Source organism: Ambystoma mexicanum, chromosome 2q (assembly GCF_040938575.1).
Source record: "Ambystoma mexicanum isolate Mex_15411 chromosome 2q, UKY_AmexF1_1, whole genome shotgun sequence".
Classification (NCBI taxonomy): domain Eukaryota; kingdom Metazoa; phylum Chordata; class Amphibia; order Caudata; family Ambystomatidae; genus Ambystoma; species Ambystoma mexicanum.
Genome location: NC_090924.1, coordinates 591,921,294 through 591,935,585, shown reverse-complemented (window position 1 = coordinate 591,935,585; position 14,292 = coordinate 591,921,294). Strand labels below are relative to the sequence as shown.

At 49.3% G+C, this 14,292-nt stretch overlaps 1 protein-coding gene across 1 annotated transcript in view; it reads right to left on the bottom strand.

Annotated features, from left to right (window-relative positions):
* The window catches only part of ACVR2B (activin A receptor type 2B), a 565,434-nt gene that overhangs the window by 217,469 nt on the left and 333,673 nt on the right, over positions 1–14,292 (bottom strand). Inside the window, exon 4 of the mRNA XM_069647733.1 lies at positions 5,369–5,523. Within this exon, the coding sequence (XP_069503834.1) occupies positions 5,369–5,523 (155 nt within the window). The remainder of the gene's footprint in view (positions 1–5,368; positions 5,524–14,292) is intronic.

The window sequence follows — 14,292 nt, the reverse complement described above, 5'->3', positions numbered from 1 at the left end:
ATGTGCTGCAGCGTTACCTGCTCAGGTACCACACTGAGGGCCGGTTTGTGGCACGGGGTGGATGACCCTGCCCCCCTGCTGCACCAGAAGATGTGCTGGGCCCGTCGGGAGGCGAATCGGAGGCATCTCCAAGAGGTGTGCGGGGCACCACGGCGTTGGATAGTTCAGGACCGCTAAGAGTTTCTGAAGAACTGTGGCCCAACAAGGGCGTTGAGTCGTCGAAGTCTTTGTGGTCTTTGGGTGGCGGGAAACCCACCGCAGATTCTCCTCGGCGCGTCAGCCTCCTCGACTTTCTCCGGCGGGATAAAGTGATCAACGGTGCGGAAAAGGGAGTCCTTCGATTCAACAGCCTTAGGCAAAGGAGCGGGCGGCTCCGGTTGTCGGTGGCACCGCATCAAGTGGTCCCCTCTTTTGGGCAACACGGCTTCGACGGGCCTCCAGTGGTTACGGTGATACTCCAAACCCAGGTCGACGGCAATGGACTTAGACAGCGTCGATGTCCGGGTGCTTCACTTCAGTCTACTCGGCGGTCCCAGTCTCCGGTCGCCAGCCTTTCGAGGGTGTCTTCCAGGAGCTTCGGCGAAGGTTGGCGGTGCTCGATGGTCCCTCGGATCACGGGAAGAGGGCGCCTAACCAGGTCCTCTCTCGGATCAGTCCTCTAACTCGGCAGCTTTCAGATCGGGTCGAAGCAAATACAGCAGCAGTTGTTGTTGTTCTTCCAGCTGAGCGTCAAGGATCAGCAGTCCCAGTTACTATTCAGATGTAGACACAGCTTCTGAACAGTTTCCAGTGGTGAGAGGTCCCCAGATATACTATTCTGTCTCTCATCCACACTGCTGGGTCACACTCAGCAGCCAATCATACAGAAGGGCATTCATGCAGTCAGTCAGCCAATCAGGCATACGGTGCATTTAGGCCATACTCCTCCCTCTCAGACACTCACAACAAGGAATGTGTATTGGGACAGGTACCCAGCCATTCAACACTACACACTGTATTCATACCAGTTTTGGGCAGGGCTGTCTCAGTCTTTGTCTCTCATACCAGAAACTAGACACCCACAACAAGAAGTGCATATTGGTCACACACTCCATTCACCCAGGTCCCACCCACAGGGTGTACCCACAACATAGTCACTGGGAAGCCAGTCTGGCCTGGATTTCACAACACCACCATATATGGAACTTTCACCCAACAGCCAGTCAAGGGGAAGAGACAGAGTCCGGGCTTCCCAGTTCAGAAAAAAAGGTAACAGGCAATAGAAAGCAAGAGGCCACAGGGGCCATCTTGTTTCCTATCAGGAATCAACTGATTCCAATGGCAGGGCCTGGTTATCCCAAAATGGAGGATACTCAGAGCACCCGTCACATTCAGCATGGAGCTGCCACCAGCCCATAGCCTGCTCTGTGGGCCACACACAGGTGCCCAAAAACATACAGTAGGGGCACAGGGTTGCACCCCGACCCATGGGTGCCATAAGGGTATCCCATGGGACTGTACACCAAACCAAAAACAGGAAGAGCTGCACTGTCAGAGTCCCACATGGGCTCCTGTGCAGAAAACCATACAGAACACAAATGAAAAAGGACTACAAGACAAGGACAGGGAGGCCCTGTCCCTCCAATGCATTTCCAGCATCACAGGCAGCCACCGTATTCATGAGCCTGGTAAAGACCCTGGGGGCCAAGTTGAGGCCAAAAGGAAGGACCTTGTATTGAAAATGGAAGCCCATGATCCTGAACCGTAGGAAAGAACAAGGGGGCTGCCAAATCGGGACGTGTTGGTATGCATCCTTCAGATCCAGGGAGCACATCCAGTCTTCCTTGTACAATGTTTCTGCTATAAAAGCTAGCGTAACCATCTTGAATTTTTGTAGGGGTAAGGAGAGGCTGCAGGTGGAAAGGTCCACCACAACTCTCAGGCCCGCTTGGTTGTTGTTCTGAATGGCGAAAATCCTGGAGTAAAAGCCCAAGCCTCGCTGGGAGGCTGTGACTTCCTCCACTGCCTGGCTCTCTACGAGCGACCGGATCTCCGCCAGAAGAGTTGCTGTCCCAACTTGAGGGAGTGGATGGGAGGAGGGAGGAGAGGCTGGGATGGGTAGGCGGTACCCCACGGATGCTATGGAGAGGATCCAGGGGTCAGTGAAATTCTGGCAACAGAAATGTGCATAGAGAGCAAGCCCCCCTCCGCCTCCCCACTGGAGACACGTGGACCCAAAGGGGCGTGTCATGCCTTCTTTCCCTCGGAGGCTGTCGCGGAGGAGGGGGACTGGAAAAAGCCCTTACTGCCCCCCTTTTTTTGTTGCTTGCGCCGGTTATGAGATGGCGAGCTGTCCGGCTGCCTGGATCTCCGTTCCTGGAAGCCGCGGAACCCTCCATACGTATGCCCCCCCCCCCCCTCCCCGCCCCCCTGGTCGGAGCGCTGCTGTGACTGGGTGTTCGACTTGGGCATGGTCTTTGTCAAGATGGAAAAAGACTTGACCGTTTGTGAGCTGTTTTTCTTCTTGTCCAGCTCTTCGTCTGTGGTGGAGTGGAAGAGGTCCCTCCCCTCGAACGGTCGATCTAATACGCTTTCCTGGACGTCCGAGTTGAATTTCGTCACCCAGAGCCAGGCTGTCCTTCTGGCTGTGCCATCTGTATTGCCACGGACGAGAGGTGTCAATATGTGCCACTTTGGATTTCATTAGGTCCTGCCCCACCAGCTTGGCCTCAACCAGCTCCCCCATTAAAAAGTGATTTCTGCGTAGGGAGTTCCGGGAGGAAGTCCGCAATTTACCTCCATAACTTTTGGTTAGCGGCAGCCAGCATGGTTTCAGCGTTGGCCTGACAAAGATGCAAGGGCATATTGGAATAGAGTTTCTTCCCGTATGCCTCCAGGATCTTCTCCATGCCTAGCAGCGCCGCAGAGGAGGAGGCTGCTGAAGGCGGAGGCTTGGAGTATAGCGATGCCGCAGCGATCACAGAGGAGTGTGGCTGAGGATAGGCCAAGCGCAAGAGTGTATCCCCCCCTCCATCTGTCTGTACTTGGCGTCCAGGAGTCGATTGACCGGATGGACTGAGTGGGGTATGAGCCAACCCTTCTTGGCAATGGAGACTACAACAGTTTGCAGTGGAATCCCCGTTTTGGCATAGGGGTGTCGTTGAGGACTTAAGCCAGAACCCACCCTCTGCCGGCTGCTCGACCTCAGGTTGGGGTAGGCCCTGCTACTCCGCCGGCTCAGCAAGACGTTCGTGGAAGGCCCTGGCTGAGGATGGCATTTCCGGATCTTCCTCCTCCTCCTCATCTGTATCCTGCGGATCATGGGGATCCTGAGGAGGTGGAGAAGCTGGAGGCTGGGGTACAGTGGCCGCGACTGGAGGCTGCAGAGGCTGATGTAGAACTGCTCGAGGAATCGGCTGGGGAGCCAGAGGCAGTGGTTGCGACGGGGGCACAGGCTGAGGCGCTTGAGGTGCTGCTAGCATAGTCGGGAGGACTTCCCTGATGGCATCCTGGAGGATAACCCCCATCCGAGGTGACTTCATGAGGCCAAGGAACCTCTCAAATAACCCTCTACCCCCCCCTTCAATGGCCAGAGAAGTGGTAGGGGGTACTGACGGAGTAGCCGGAAGCTGGAGCCGCTGCATACCCTGCCTGTATGGACGCAGTGGGAAGCTGCCCTGCACATAAGAAGGGTAGGCTGTAGGCCACCTATCTGGTTGAGGCCAGTCCCACCTTGACACTCGTTCTTCGCCGAACTCCTGGAATGGTGTTGGACGGGTGGCTCTGTGTTGCGGCGGCCATCTTGTCGAGCTGCCTGCCATGTGCCTACGTGTTGCTCAGCTCGCTGGGCCCAGCCTCCTCCAGGACTCCTTCGTGGGGACCACAAAGCCTACCGTGCTCCTCGGGCCTAGGCCCGGTAGGTGTGACACCCTCGACCCAAGGGTCGGTAGAACTGCGTTTAGGCACCCCCACGGACGTATGGCTGGTACTTGGGCATAGCCCCTCAGTCATATTGCTGGTACAAGAACCTTCCAGACCCTCAACACTGCCACCGGGAGGATCCAAGGATCCCTCGGCCCAAAGGGCGGTAGCTGGAGCAGCCTCGGTGCACGTGCTGGTACAAGGACCTGAACGGTCCCTCCCGCGGGGGAGAGTCCTTGGTAAGGAGTCTCCTTTGCGGGGTTCGATGGAAAATAGCGGCCCTACCTCGGGCCTTGCTCCGTCTTTCACAAAGTTCTTGAGGTCCTCTGGAGGAAACTTCTGGAAGAGCTCCCCCCACCTGGCTAGTCTGTTCTTCTGCGCTTTCGATGACAGCGAGCCACACGCTGTACAAGCCTGCCAACCGTGGTCTGGGCCAAGGCAACGTAGGCAGAGGGCGTGGGGGGTCTGAAGTTGGGAAGAGCCTGTTGCAGGCTGGGCACCTGCTGAACCCTGTGGAAGTCGACATGTAGCGTGGCGCCTGAGGACAGAGTACCTGAATGATAAAAAGACAAAAGAAATACAAAGAGAAGAAGTATCCGCGCGTAGATTACATAGCCAAACCCAGGAGCGCTGATGAATTTGGCCGGTTCCCGTCAATGCTGAAAAGGGGACTGAGGTGTGGCAGTGGAGTCAGGGCAACGCATGCTCCCAGGGCCACACCCCTGTGCGCCTCTAAAGGGGAAAAAGGGTTTTTTTGGTAAAAAAGGTTCCGTCTCCCGGCCCTTGGAAGGGACACCCATGACGTATGGAGGAAAGGGGACGGGACGTAAGAGTATGGGAGATACCATGTCTCACCTGATTAAGCCATGACATCTCCCCGGAGGTTGTCCCTCCCCACTAGTCTGCCCACCAATCCCCCCATGCGATCCTCCCTCATCCAGCCACCCCCCAGGGTCAGGATCAAGTAGCGACTGCTGTCCCCTGGCCACATGGGAGGAGGTCACCGCCGGGAAATCAGTGATGAGTCCATCGGGTTCATCACATCATGCATCCTTTGAATTTTAGAGGATGAAAATTATGCATTATATTCCAAATATAAACCATGGGAAAGAAAATCAAACGCTGCCTTAGAGGGAAGGAAATATTTCACTGCAACACAATCATTTCAGCTATCAAAAATGCATAAATAGTATACAAATAGTTGCACATCACAAACGTGTGCCGATTATGGAAGAAATATATATATTGTAGCAAGTTTACAAAGTAACTAAGCCTAGGCACATGTTTCGACAAACATGCTATTAAATTGCAGATCATTCAGAGCAAAGGTGAAAATATTTATATCATTTTGTTGTGACCTATTTCAATAGTGACCATTTTCTGAACCCCAAGGCTACCAGAGCTTTTTCCTCAAATTGAAGCTCACAAAGTAAAGACATCACACTTCAGGAATACCTTCATTACTCACCTCATTTAGGTCTACATGTCCATATGGAGGTTTACGGTGGCGGTACATCCAGAAGGCCAGGAGTATCGCCATAGACAGACCAGTTATCGGAAGCAAAGAATAGACCAGGATGTTGAGAATGGATGGAGCCGCTTGAGGCTTTGGACCAAAGGTTTCTGAAAATGCGATGGGAATGACAAAAGTACAACAAAGTTAAAAAGGCAATATGTGACTTTGTAGTTCAATATTAATCACATAATCTGGTTGCGAGTTACATGTCCTTGCTTGGGTCACTCGATACGTTTTCAAGCGAAGCACATTCCCCAATGATCATAATAAACACACAAAAATGTTCCTATTCATGCAACAGGTCAATCTGGGTTTCACCAATATGCATGTATCATACCCATTTGGCCAAAACTGACACTTTAGACATTGAAAGAGGAGTCCAGTCGAGCCGGAATTAAGGGGCAGGGGGGGATAAGGCAAAGGGGAGGGAGAGTGAGAAGGCAGTAGGAGCAAGGTATAAACAAATGCATCTTCAGAGCACAGGCACAGTGGTAGGGTGCAAGGAGTTCTGTTTACCAATGAAAATACACTGGGTGAAAGATTTACTTAAAAAAAAAAACAATAAAAAAATCAAACCGGACTGTTGACCTACCATAGAAATGTATTACCCACCACCATAGCAGCCAGTAACATTATGGGCATTTTAGCGAAAGAGGCAGCTTTTGGTGCCGAGGGAAGCGGGTGGATCCTGGGGGAATTGGGTGCTGAGGGTGGGGGGGGAGGGGAGGGCACAGCCGGGGGGGGGGGGGGGGCACAGCCGGGAAGGGGACTTGTGTTTTAAACAGTTCAAGTAAAGTAGCAGCAGTTTACCACGCTTTTGGCGGGTGTCACCCGCCTTTTAAAGGGCTGACTCACCCGCCAAGCCTCCTGCACGCCCATGCATTCCAATGGGCGTCTCGTCTCACCCGCCAAAAACAAAATCGGGTGGTTTCACCCGCCTTTGCAACACAAATGGTTGAGAGCTAGAAGAGCGGCATTAAAATCTCTCACGAATTAGCACCCAGAATCGAGTGTAGCGACTGAGGTCTGAGCAATGTCACAGACTCAGAGGGTTGGGTAGGGCTGTTCTCCCCACCGATAACTTTTTTAAATGTTTTGAAATTAAACATTTTACAGCAAACTGAGGGATAAAAATCCATACAATTTCAAACTAGTTCTCTAGGGTAATATGAAAAATATCCAGTGGCTGTCATATCACCAACAGTACACAGGAACATTTTACAAGATTGTAATGATGCCTGCGGCCACAACATATGCCAGCATTGTAAGCATGTCACCTTCATGCAGCTGCACCCACGATATACTTTACCATTCCCGTTGTAAATCACTTTAATGATGAGGTTAAGATCTATAGTCCCAGTACATCACTCTAATCTGCCAGTATGGTCACTAACTCACTTTCATGAAGTCATGAAGCTGCAGCCACAACTAATACCAGATTTGCCAATGTAACCCTCAGATGAAGTTGCACAAACAGCTGGCATTATTGTAAATAACTCATGATGCAGGCCACACCTTTTACCCCCATCATGTGCTCACTAGACACATGCACGCATTGCTCTTGCCAAACACACACCTTCCGAATATTTCACTCACATTGCAATACAAACAAACATGCACGCTTTTAAGTACTTTCCTTTTACTTCTTTTCAGGTTCACACGCTGCAGATTTTATCTTTTTCTCTGTACTAGCATCTTCATGGTGACCCGCTCTCCCTTTGTAGCTGGTTTACACAGGCTCCACTTCTCTTCCTATGGAAATTGGGCTGGCTACCTACTTTTTATGCAAGCAGGCCCCAAACCCTGCTTAGAAAGAATTCATGCATGTGCAAGTAAAGAATGTTGAGTGTCGGGCTGCACACAACATAGGGCTACTGCTGGCGTAGTATTGCCTTCCCTAGTCCATGTGGTGTGATGACCAGCACATGGCCCTCTCCTGCACAGAGGGCCCTGCTACGCCACTGGGGTGGGCAAACTCTGGGGCTATACCGTAATAGCTAGGTTGTTTCTTTAACCATCATGAAGCTAGCTGCTGTTACAAATCCCTTAATACAAGAGGCTAGGAAATGCCAATACGATGCAAATCCAGAAGTACCAGAGTATTGAGCCATGGGCTGCAACTCGCAGCCCTCCAAAACATTTGTCAACACTTGGAATTTAAGCAGCATAGAGTATGAATCCTTTCAATGACTTGCGGCCAGTAGGCTTCAAAGTATTTTAAAAGCTTGGATGGATCATGGTCGTTTAGCACCTTGTGAAAACCATTTATAAATGTCACCCTGGAGGAGGTTATTAGCCAGTGCAGGTGGGATAGAGCATGCAAGGCATTTTTGGGTTAAAGGTTGAAAGTAAGGCTAAGAGTATCCAGGATTGCAGGAGTGGGGAGGAGGCGAGCCACGAATAAAGTCCTGCTTCTTTTCCCCCAAATGCACTTTGGAAAATCAAATCTAAACAGATACAATTGTTCCTGTCCCCACGTGATGACTTTACTTCGTACCCTCTCCCTGCAACATTCGGACATTAGTGGAACATGGAGCTGTGTGCTCCTGGCCTGCAGTGCAGTTAACAGCCTGGAGAGGGACAGAGCATGCTCCTGCTATGCCCCCATGTTGCATGGAAGGTGCAGAGCAGGAGCATATCTACAAAAGCCCAGAACAAAAGTCATGCCACAATAAGAAAGGGCTAGACTGGCTGCCCCCAAATTGCCAGACCGGGCAAGTAATAACACATACCAATCTTGGTTGATCATGGATGCCCAGAAGAAATTATACACCACAATAATAAAAGGCTAGACTGGCTACCAAGGCCCAGATGATGTGTGGGGGCCCATTTCAACATGATGATTGGGGCCCCACGCTTAGATCTAAACTGTCTGAGGCACCCCTGGGGTGTATACATTACAATGGCGACAAAGATAAGGTTACTACACAAGATGATCACGAGACGGCCAGCCAACAGGGAGCTTAAACACTAAATGCCCACTGAAGAGCTATAAACCCTTCTTTGCCAGCAAGTACTGATGTGGAGGAACCAGTGTTAGCAGTCAATGAGGTGATAACACATCTGTATATCCCGTGGGAAGAGAAAACGCAGCTTATAATGCGAGCGCTGCTGTTAGGACAGTTTTTCTGAAGCCCAAGTCCAACTAAGGGCTTAGTAAAACCATTCAACAGACAGTACAAGACTCCACTCTTAGTTTAAGGCTCTACCACCTGAGTCTATGGTATCGTAGACAGACCATTGAGGCTCATTTTAGGAGGGAGAGAGGGCTGTAGGAAAGTACATAGAACATGTAGTATACCAAGGATTCAATAGAAACACTTAAAACCAGAAGTATTATACAAAATAAAAGTTTATAATAAATACAAGTAGGCCAAGTTAAGTCTTGGGGTAAGTACTGGTCATAGAGTCAAACACATTTATAAAAACACACCACAATGCTTGAAGGTACACAGACCAAAGCATAGAATCTTCTTCAGAATACCCAACAGTAATACTAGGGAAGACCGACCTTCTCATACACATTTAGTATAGGCCACACCGATTCATGGGGAGTAAAAATCAACAGTTACTTTTAGATCTCTTTCTGTAACTCAAAGGTAGTAGACCCTGTCAGTTATTCAGTGATACTCAAGAAATCACATAATCAAACCACCCTGTTACCAGGATACTTTTATGAAAGGTGTTCCACTAAACTATTTTTAGGATAAGAGCTAGTCAAGGTAAGACCTTTTTGGTGTAATCTACAATTACAGTTTTTCAGCTCAGTGGAACACACACCAAGTTAAGCAAGAACTCTTTACACTAGTTTAGGATTGCACTAGGCAGACCAAGGTCAGCTACACCTAAATAACACTTTTCAAGAATGGCACACAGCTATTGTAGGCAGGTAAAACCTAATGTTGTAATATACTATTATAGTTGCTTTTCAGATCAGTGGAACACAGCAATAACTAGCTTATTTTAGGATAGCACAAAGCTAACTCAAGTTAAGTAAAACCTACATACTTTAAGGAGCGATCAACAACCTAAAGGTAGGTATAAACCTAAGACAGTTTTAGAATCTGTATAAAACAGACCAGGGAAAGCAAAATCCAATGTTACACTTTATGAATGACCCAATGTTATTCTAGGTAGGTAAAACCTAAGGCAGGCTACTGTCTATAAAGCAAGATAGGGGAAGCAAGACCCAGTTGGGGAACCTCCACACCTAGTCTCTGAAAGAAATAGTGAAGCCAACAGCATTACTTTGGGGACAGAGGCACAATCAATTCACAGGTGAGTAAATTAACCTTATACATATTTTTCAGAATGCACAACACACATTCAAGGTAAGTATGAATGCATGTAACTGTCCACTCTTAGAGTTACAGTTACTAACTAAATAATTTACAAGTAAGTACACTTTTAAGCACTTGTTCTCTTTTCTAGGCAACAGTTCCAATCCTTAGAAAGTCTTTCCCTTATTCTTGGAGCATGAGTGTTCTCAGTGGCATAAGAGGGGCACTAAATCCTACAGTTCAGGAAGGCACAGAAGTAGCAAAAGTTGAGTTCCTAAGGAAGAGTGGTCAAACAATAAGTATTTCACTTTGGAGTTAGTTGAGGGTCCAGGGACTTCTGAGAAGACACCCTAGGGGGATTCCAGCAGTGGGCCTGGGTGAACTAGACTAGAGGTCTCCCAATCACAGGACACACCCCAAAGCTAAACAGGAATCAAAGCTGCACAGGAATCACAAGAGATTTAAAAGTAATACCCGAGCCAACACAGTACCTCAGCACAGACGAAGAGTTGCAGCAAGAAGACTTCAGGATCTGCAGCCAAAAACCCGGTCACTGAGTTCCTTTTCGTGAAGGCTGAAGACAGGACCCTGGAAGGACTTTTGAAGCAAGGATCAACGGGGAAGACGCCAGGCAAGAGTTTCTTTGCGGCGGATGCGGTTCTGTGGTTTTGGTGCCCTTTTCAGGAGCCAGAAGACTGAATATCGCTGGTCGGATTCTCATTACTTGGAAGGTCCAGCACTCTGGTGTAAGGAGACGTTAAGGACTCAAATCATGTCTCTCGAGTTCCAGCAGGATGTCAAAAAAGTTTCAGCTTCTTTCGGAAAACCAAGCAATGGCTCGAGGCCCCAGGGTATTGCAACCCCGCAAGGTCACAGCACGACAAGGGATGGCTCAAAATGCAGGTCTTCTTGATTCTAGTAAATCTCACCAGATTCTGGGTCGGGGTCATTGTTTTCAGAGTCCCCAGGTCGCTTGGAAGGAAGGTTAACAGCAGGCTCCGGTTACACAGCAGGCTCGCCGACTGCTCGAACTCATCTCGGCTGCGTTTTCCTAATCTTCCCCCATTCAGATTTGGTTCCAGTGGTCAACTGCCTCTTTAGTTTCCAGGATCTGACTTTTATGCAGGAACCCCGGTCAATCAAACAGACTTACAACATTCAAACTTGCGGGGGGTGGGAGGGGTTGGCGGTCCTTTCAGCACAACAAGCCTCCCAGTCTGAACTGGATTCTCACAGTCAGGCTGGAAGACAAAGGTGTGCAAAGTTTTGGACTCCTCCCTCACTTCCTGCCTTCAGACACTCTGGGGCCTGGGCAGGCTTGACCTAGGTCTGCCGGCGAAGATATAACGGACAAAGGCTTTTCCCGCCCTGGAGTTCAAGGAAAATAACAAGAAAGGACAAGGAAAACAAATGGCAAAAAAAGAAGACGGGGTCCATTTTGGTAAAATGGGCACTCTTGGGTGCCTTTGCCGCAGCTGCTAAAACAGCCCACGGTAAAGGTGCACCGAATTAGGAATAAAGTTCACTGCCACCAGCCATTAAAGGTAAGCTTTTCCCTGTTAACAGAAATGTTACAGTTAAAATGGGATAAGGGATACATTGCATCTCCCCAGCAGTCCACATAAGGTGGGGTGTGCTGTTCTCACCCAAGTAAAGTTTAGAGAGCATAAAATAACATTTCTATCCTGGAGAACTGTAGTTCTCACAAGGTTAGCCAGATAAAATTAAAAAGGGGAGCCCAAAGGGCAACCCAGCAACAATAGGACGTTTAAGGATACAATTATTAAAAGACACTATGGAGAATCTTAAAAATGACATCCATAAAAAGAATAAAATATTCTGAGTGTGGAAAAAGGTTCCCACTCACCAAGGTATAGGGAAAAATAATCCACCAGTAAACCAAAAGGTTCTGGGGTCGACACAGGTCAGGAAGATTTATCATTGCTATGAAAATCTTACCCAACAGCTGCAAGTGCACATTTTAAACCCCAGAAGGAAAATTGAGAAATTAATATAGTGTGTCTTTACAAGACTGACTGGCAACATGGGGGCAGTTGCTGAGGCCCACCCTGAGGCTCGAGGACCCTTTCATTTGAACTGCTTTTTTCAACAGCAGAATAATCCCAGCCACTACCATCAAGCGGTATGCTATTAATGAAACATCTTATTTGAAAAATAAAATGTGGAAATACTTTATTTTTTTAAAATCCAGTTGGGCGTGTGTAATCATTGGCAGACTACATCCGTTACCTAGACGCACTTCAGTTTGTCGTGCTGGCCGTGTAGAGCAGCCACCTTCTTGTAAGGGGAAGAACGCATTCTACACAGTGAGATCATGGGCACACCTAGGCCCTTACAACATGGCTCCCGCCTCCTACCCACATCAGCCAAGCAGCCCTGAAGTACAGTGAAATGCTTCCTGCATCCTGATTGGGCAGGGTAGCCTCCTTCTGCCCAATCAGGGCACCGGTAGTCTTTAGCCGCCCCTCCCACCCCCACCGAAGGCCCACAATCTAGGCCACTTAAGACTGCATTCAAGCTCCATTCGTCCCACCATCGACTCTCACGGAGGAACAGACATGGCCTGCTTTGTGCCCCTGCATGATGCTGTGAGGCATCCACAACACCAACAAGGCTTTCTTCAAAGACGGCAGGATAATCGCAGCCACTAGCATCAAGCGGTACGCTATTAATGGACTATTTTATTTTTTAAAATTCAGTTGGGCGTGTGTAATCATTGGTAGAATACATGGCTGCCGCCTCCTACCCACATCAGCAAGGCAGCCCTGAAGTACAGTGAGCTGCTGCCTGCATCCCAACTGGGCAGGGTAGCCTTCTGGCCAATCGGGGCACCGGTAGGCTTGAGCCAACCCCCCACGAAGGCCTGTGATCCAAGTCCCCGTCAGTGCCTGCGAGAGCTAGGAGGGCTCCCTAACCTTTCAGTTTCACCACAAACTATGCTGCAGACACTTGTGAACATCCTGCTCTTCCATGAGCTTGGGCCCCAGCACACATACACTGTGCTGTACCGCTGTGAGTGGTGACTGACCTATTCATACTGCCGCATTCACTACACCTTGAACCATTCCAGTGCCTGTCTCACTCTACCCTTACTTGCCTCACCTACGTGACTTCTCAATTGTAATTTGGCCTATTTTTTTACCTTCGAAACCTGGTGCTGTGCTTTAACATCCTGCACTCCTGACTGCATTGTAATTTGCACTATTTTTTGACTGTCATACCTAAAAACTGAAGTTGTAACACCCTGCACCCCACATTGCACCACATCTTGTGCCCTCTTGTATACCACTAGACCGCCTGTGAGCTGAGCCAGAGCGTGCAGTGCAGTCTCTCCTCCTCAACTTTCCTGTACCATCCTAATGGCTCTCACCATCTCTCCCATCTTCTCCAATTGCTACACCATCACCTACCCTCCACTCTCTTACAAAGGCTGGAAGAAAAAAAAAAGAATACAATCGCAAGAAAAACATACTAAGGGCCAATCCTGGCATACCCATTGCAGAAACCTATGTCAGTGCAACTTATAGAGCGTTCGTCACCGACATGCTTTTCTTTGCCCCTTCTCCAGACATCTTTTCCTTTCACACCCTCTCCCATTAACGGTGGCACCAAGTGGGAAGTCCTCTTGGCCGTCTTATCACATTCCTTTGTTTATGTCTACCACACATGCACTATCCTGGTTCAGGGTCCTCAACCCAACCTCCTTCTCTTTGACCGATCCTGCTGACCCTCATTAACTTCCTTCCTTCACCTCCCTCTCCCTGTGACTGGTGAAACACGCCCCTGTACTCCACCTCAAAAACCCTTCAAAGTCGGAGAGCTCCTTCACCTGGCATCACCCGCTCAGCCAACAAACACTCTGCCATCTCCCTCCTTCTTGAAAACACAGACCTTGACATTCTCGGGAGGATAGCTCAGCGGCAACATGCTCGCCTTAGAAGCAAGAAGACACGGAGCAACACAGGTTCAATGCCCAGGTCCGCACTTAGACACCTCTGGGTATTAAGCGCGTTTTAAATAACATTTTCATTCTTACCGAGACATGGTTCAATGCCAGCTCAGTCACTGCTTTTGACTCCCTTGTCTCGGATGGCTTTAAGATACTTTCCAAGCCTTGACCTCACTGTGCTGGCGGTGGGGTTGCCTTAATCTTCCCCGAGTGTGTTCTTGCTTCCACCATACTCACCCAGCACTACTCTTCCTTCGAGAGCCCGGTATGCAAGCTGGTCGTCTCTCCTTCCTCCAGCCTGACCATTGCTGCCATCTACTGGCCTCCAGGCGCCACCGCCCTGTTCCTCTCTGAATGGGCTGATTTCTGTTCTTCACTACTTTCAACCACCTCCAATCTCCTCCTCTTGGGTGATTTCAACATCCACTTGGATTTGGATCTCTCTCCCTCACCCCCTTCTCTCTCTCTGCTCAGACCATTCTCAGATCGCATGGCTGAACTTTTTAAAATCAGCAGGGAACTAGCCAACCCTTCTGCAGTCTTCTCCCCTCTTCCTTCCCAGGCCCTCTATAACGCCTTGGCCACACACTTTGCCACTAAAACTCAGTACATCCTGAACACCCCTT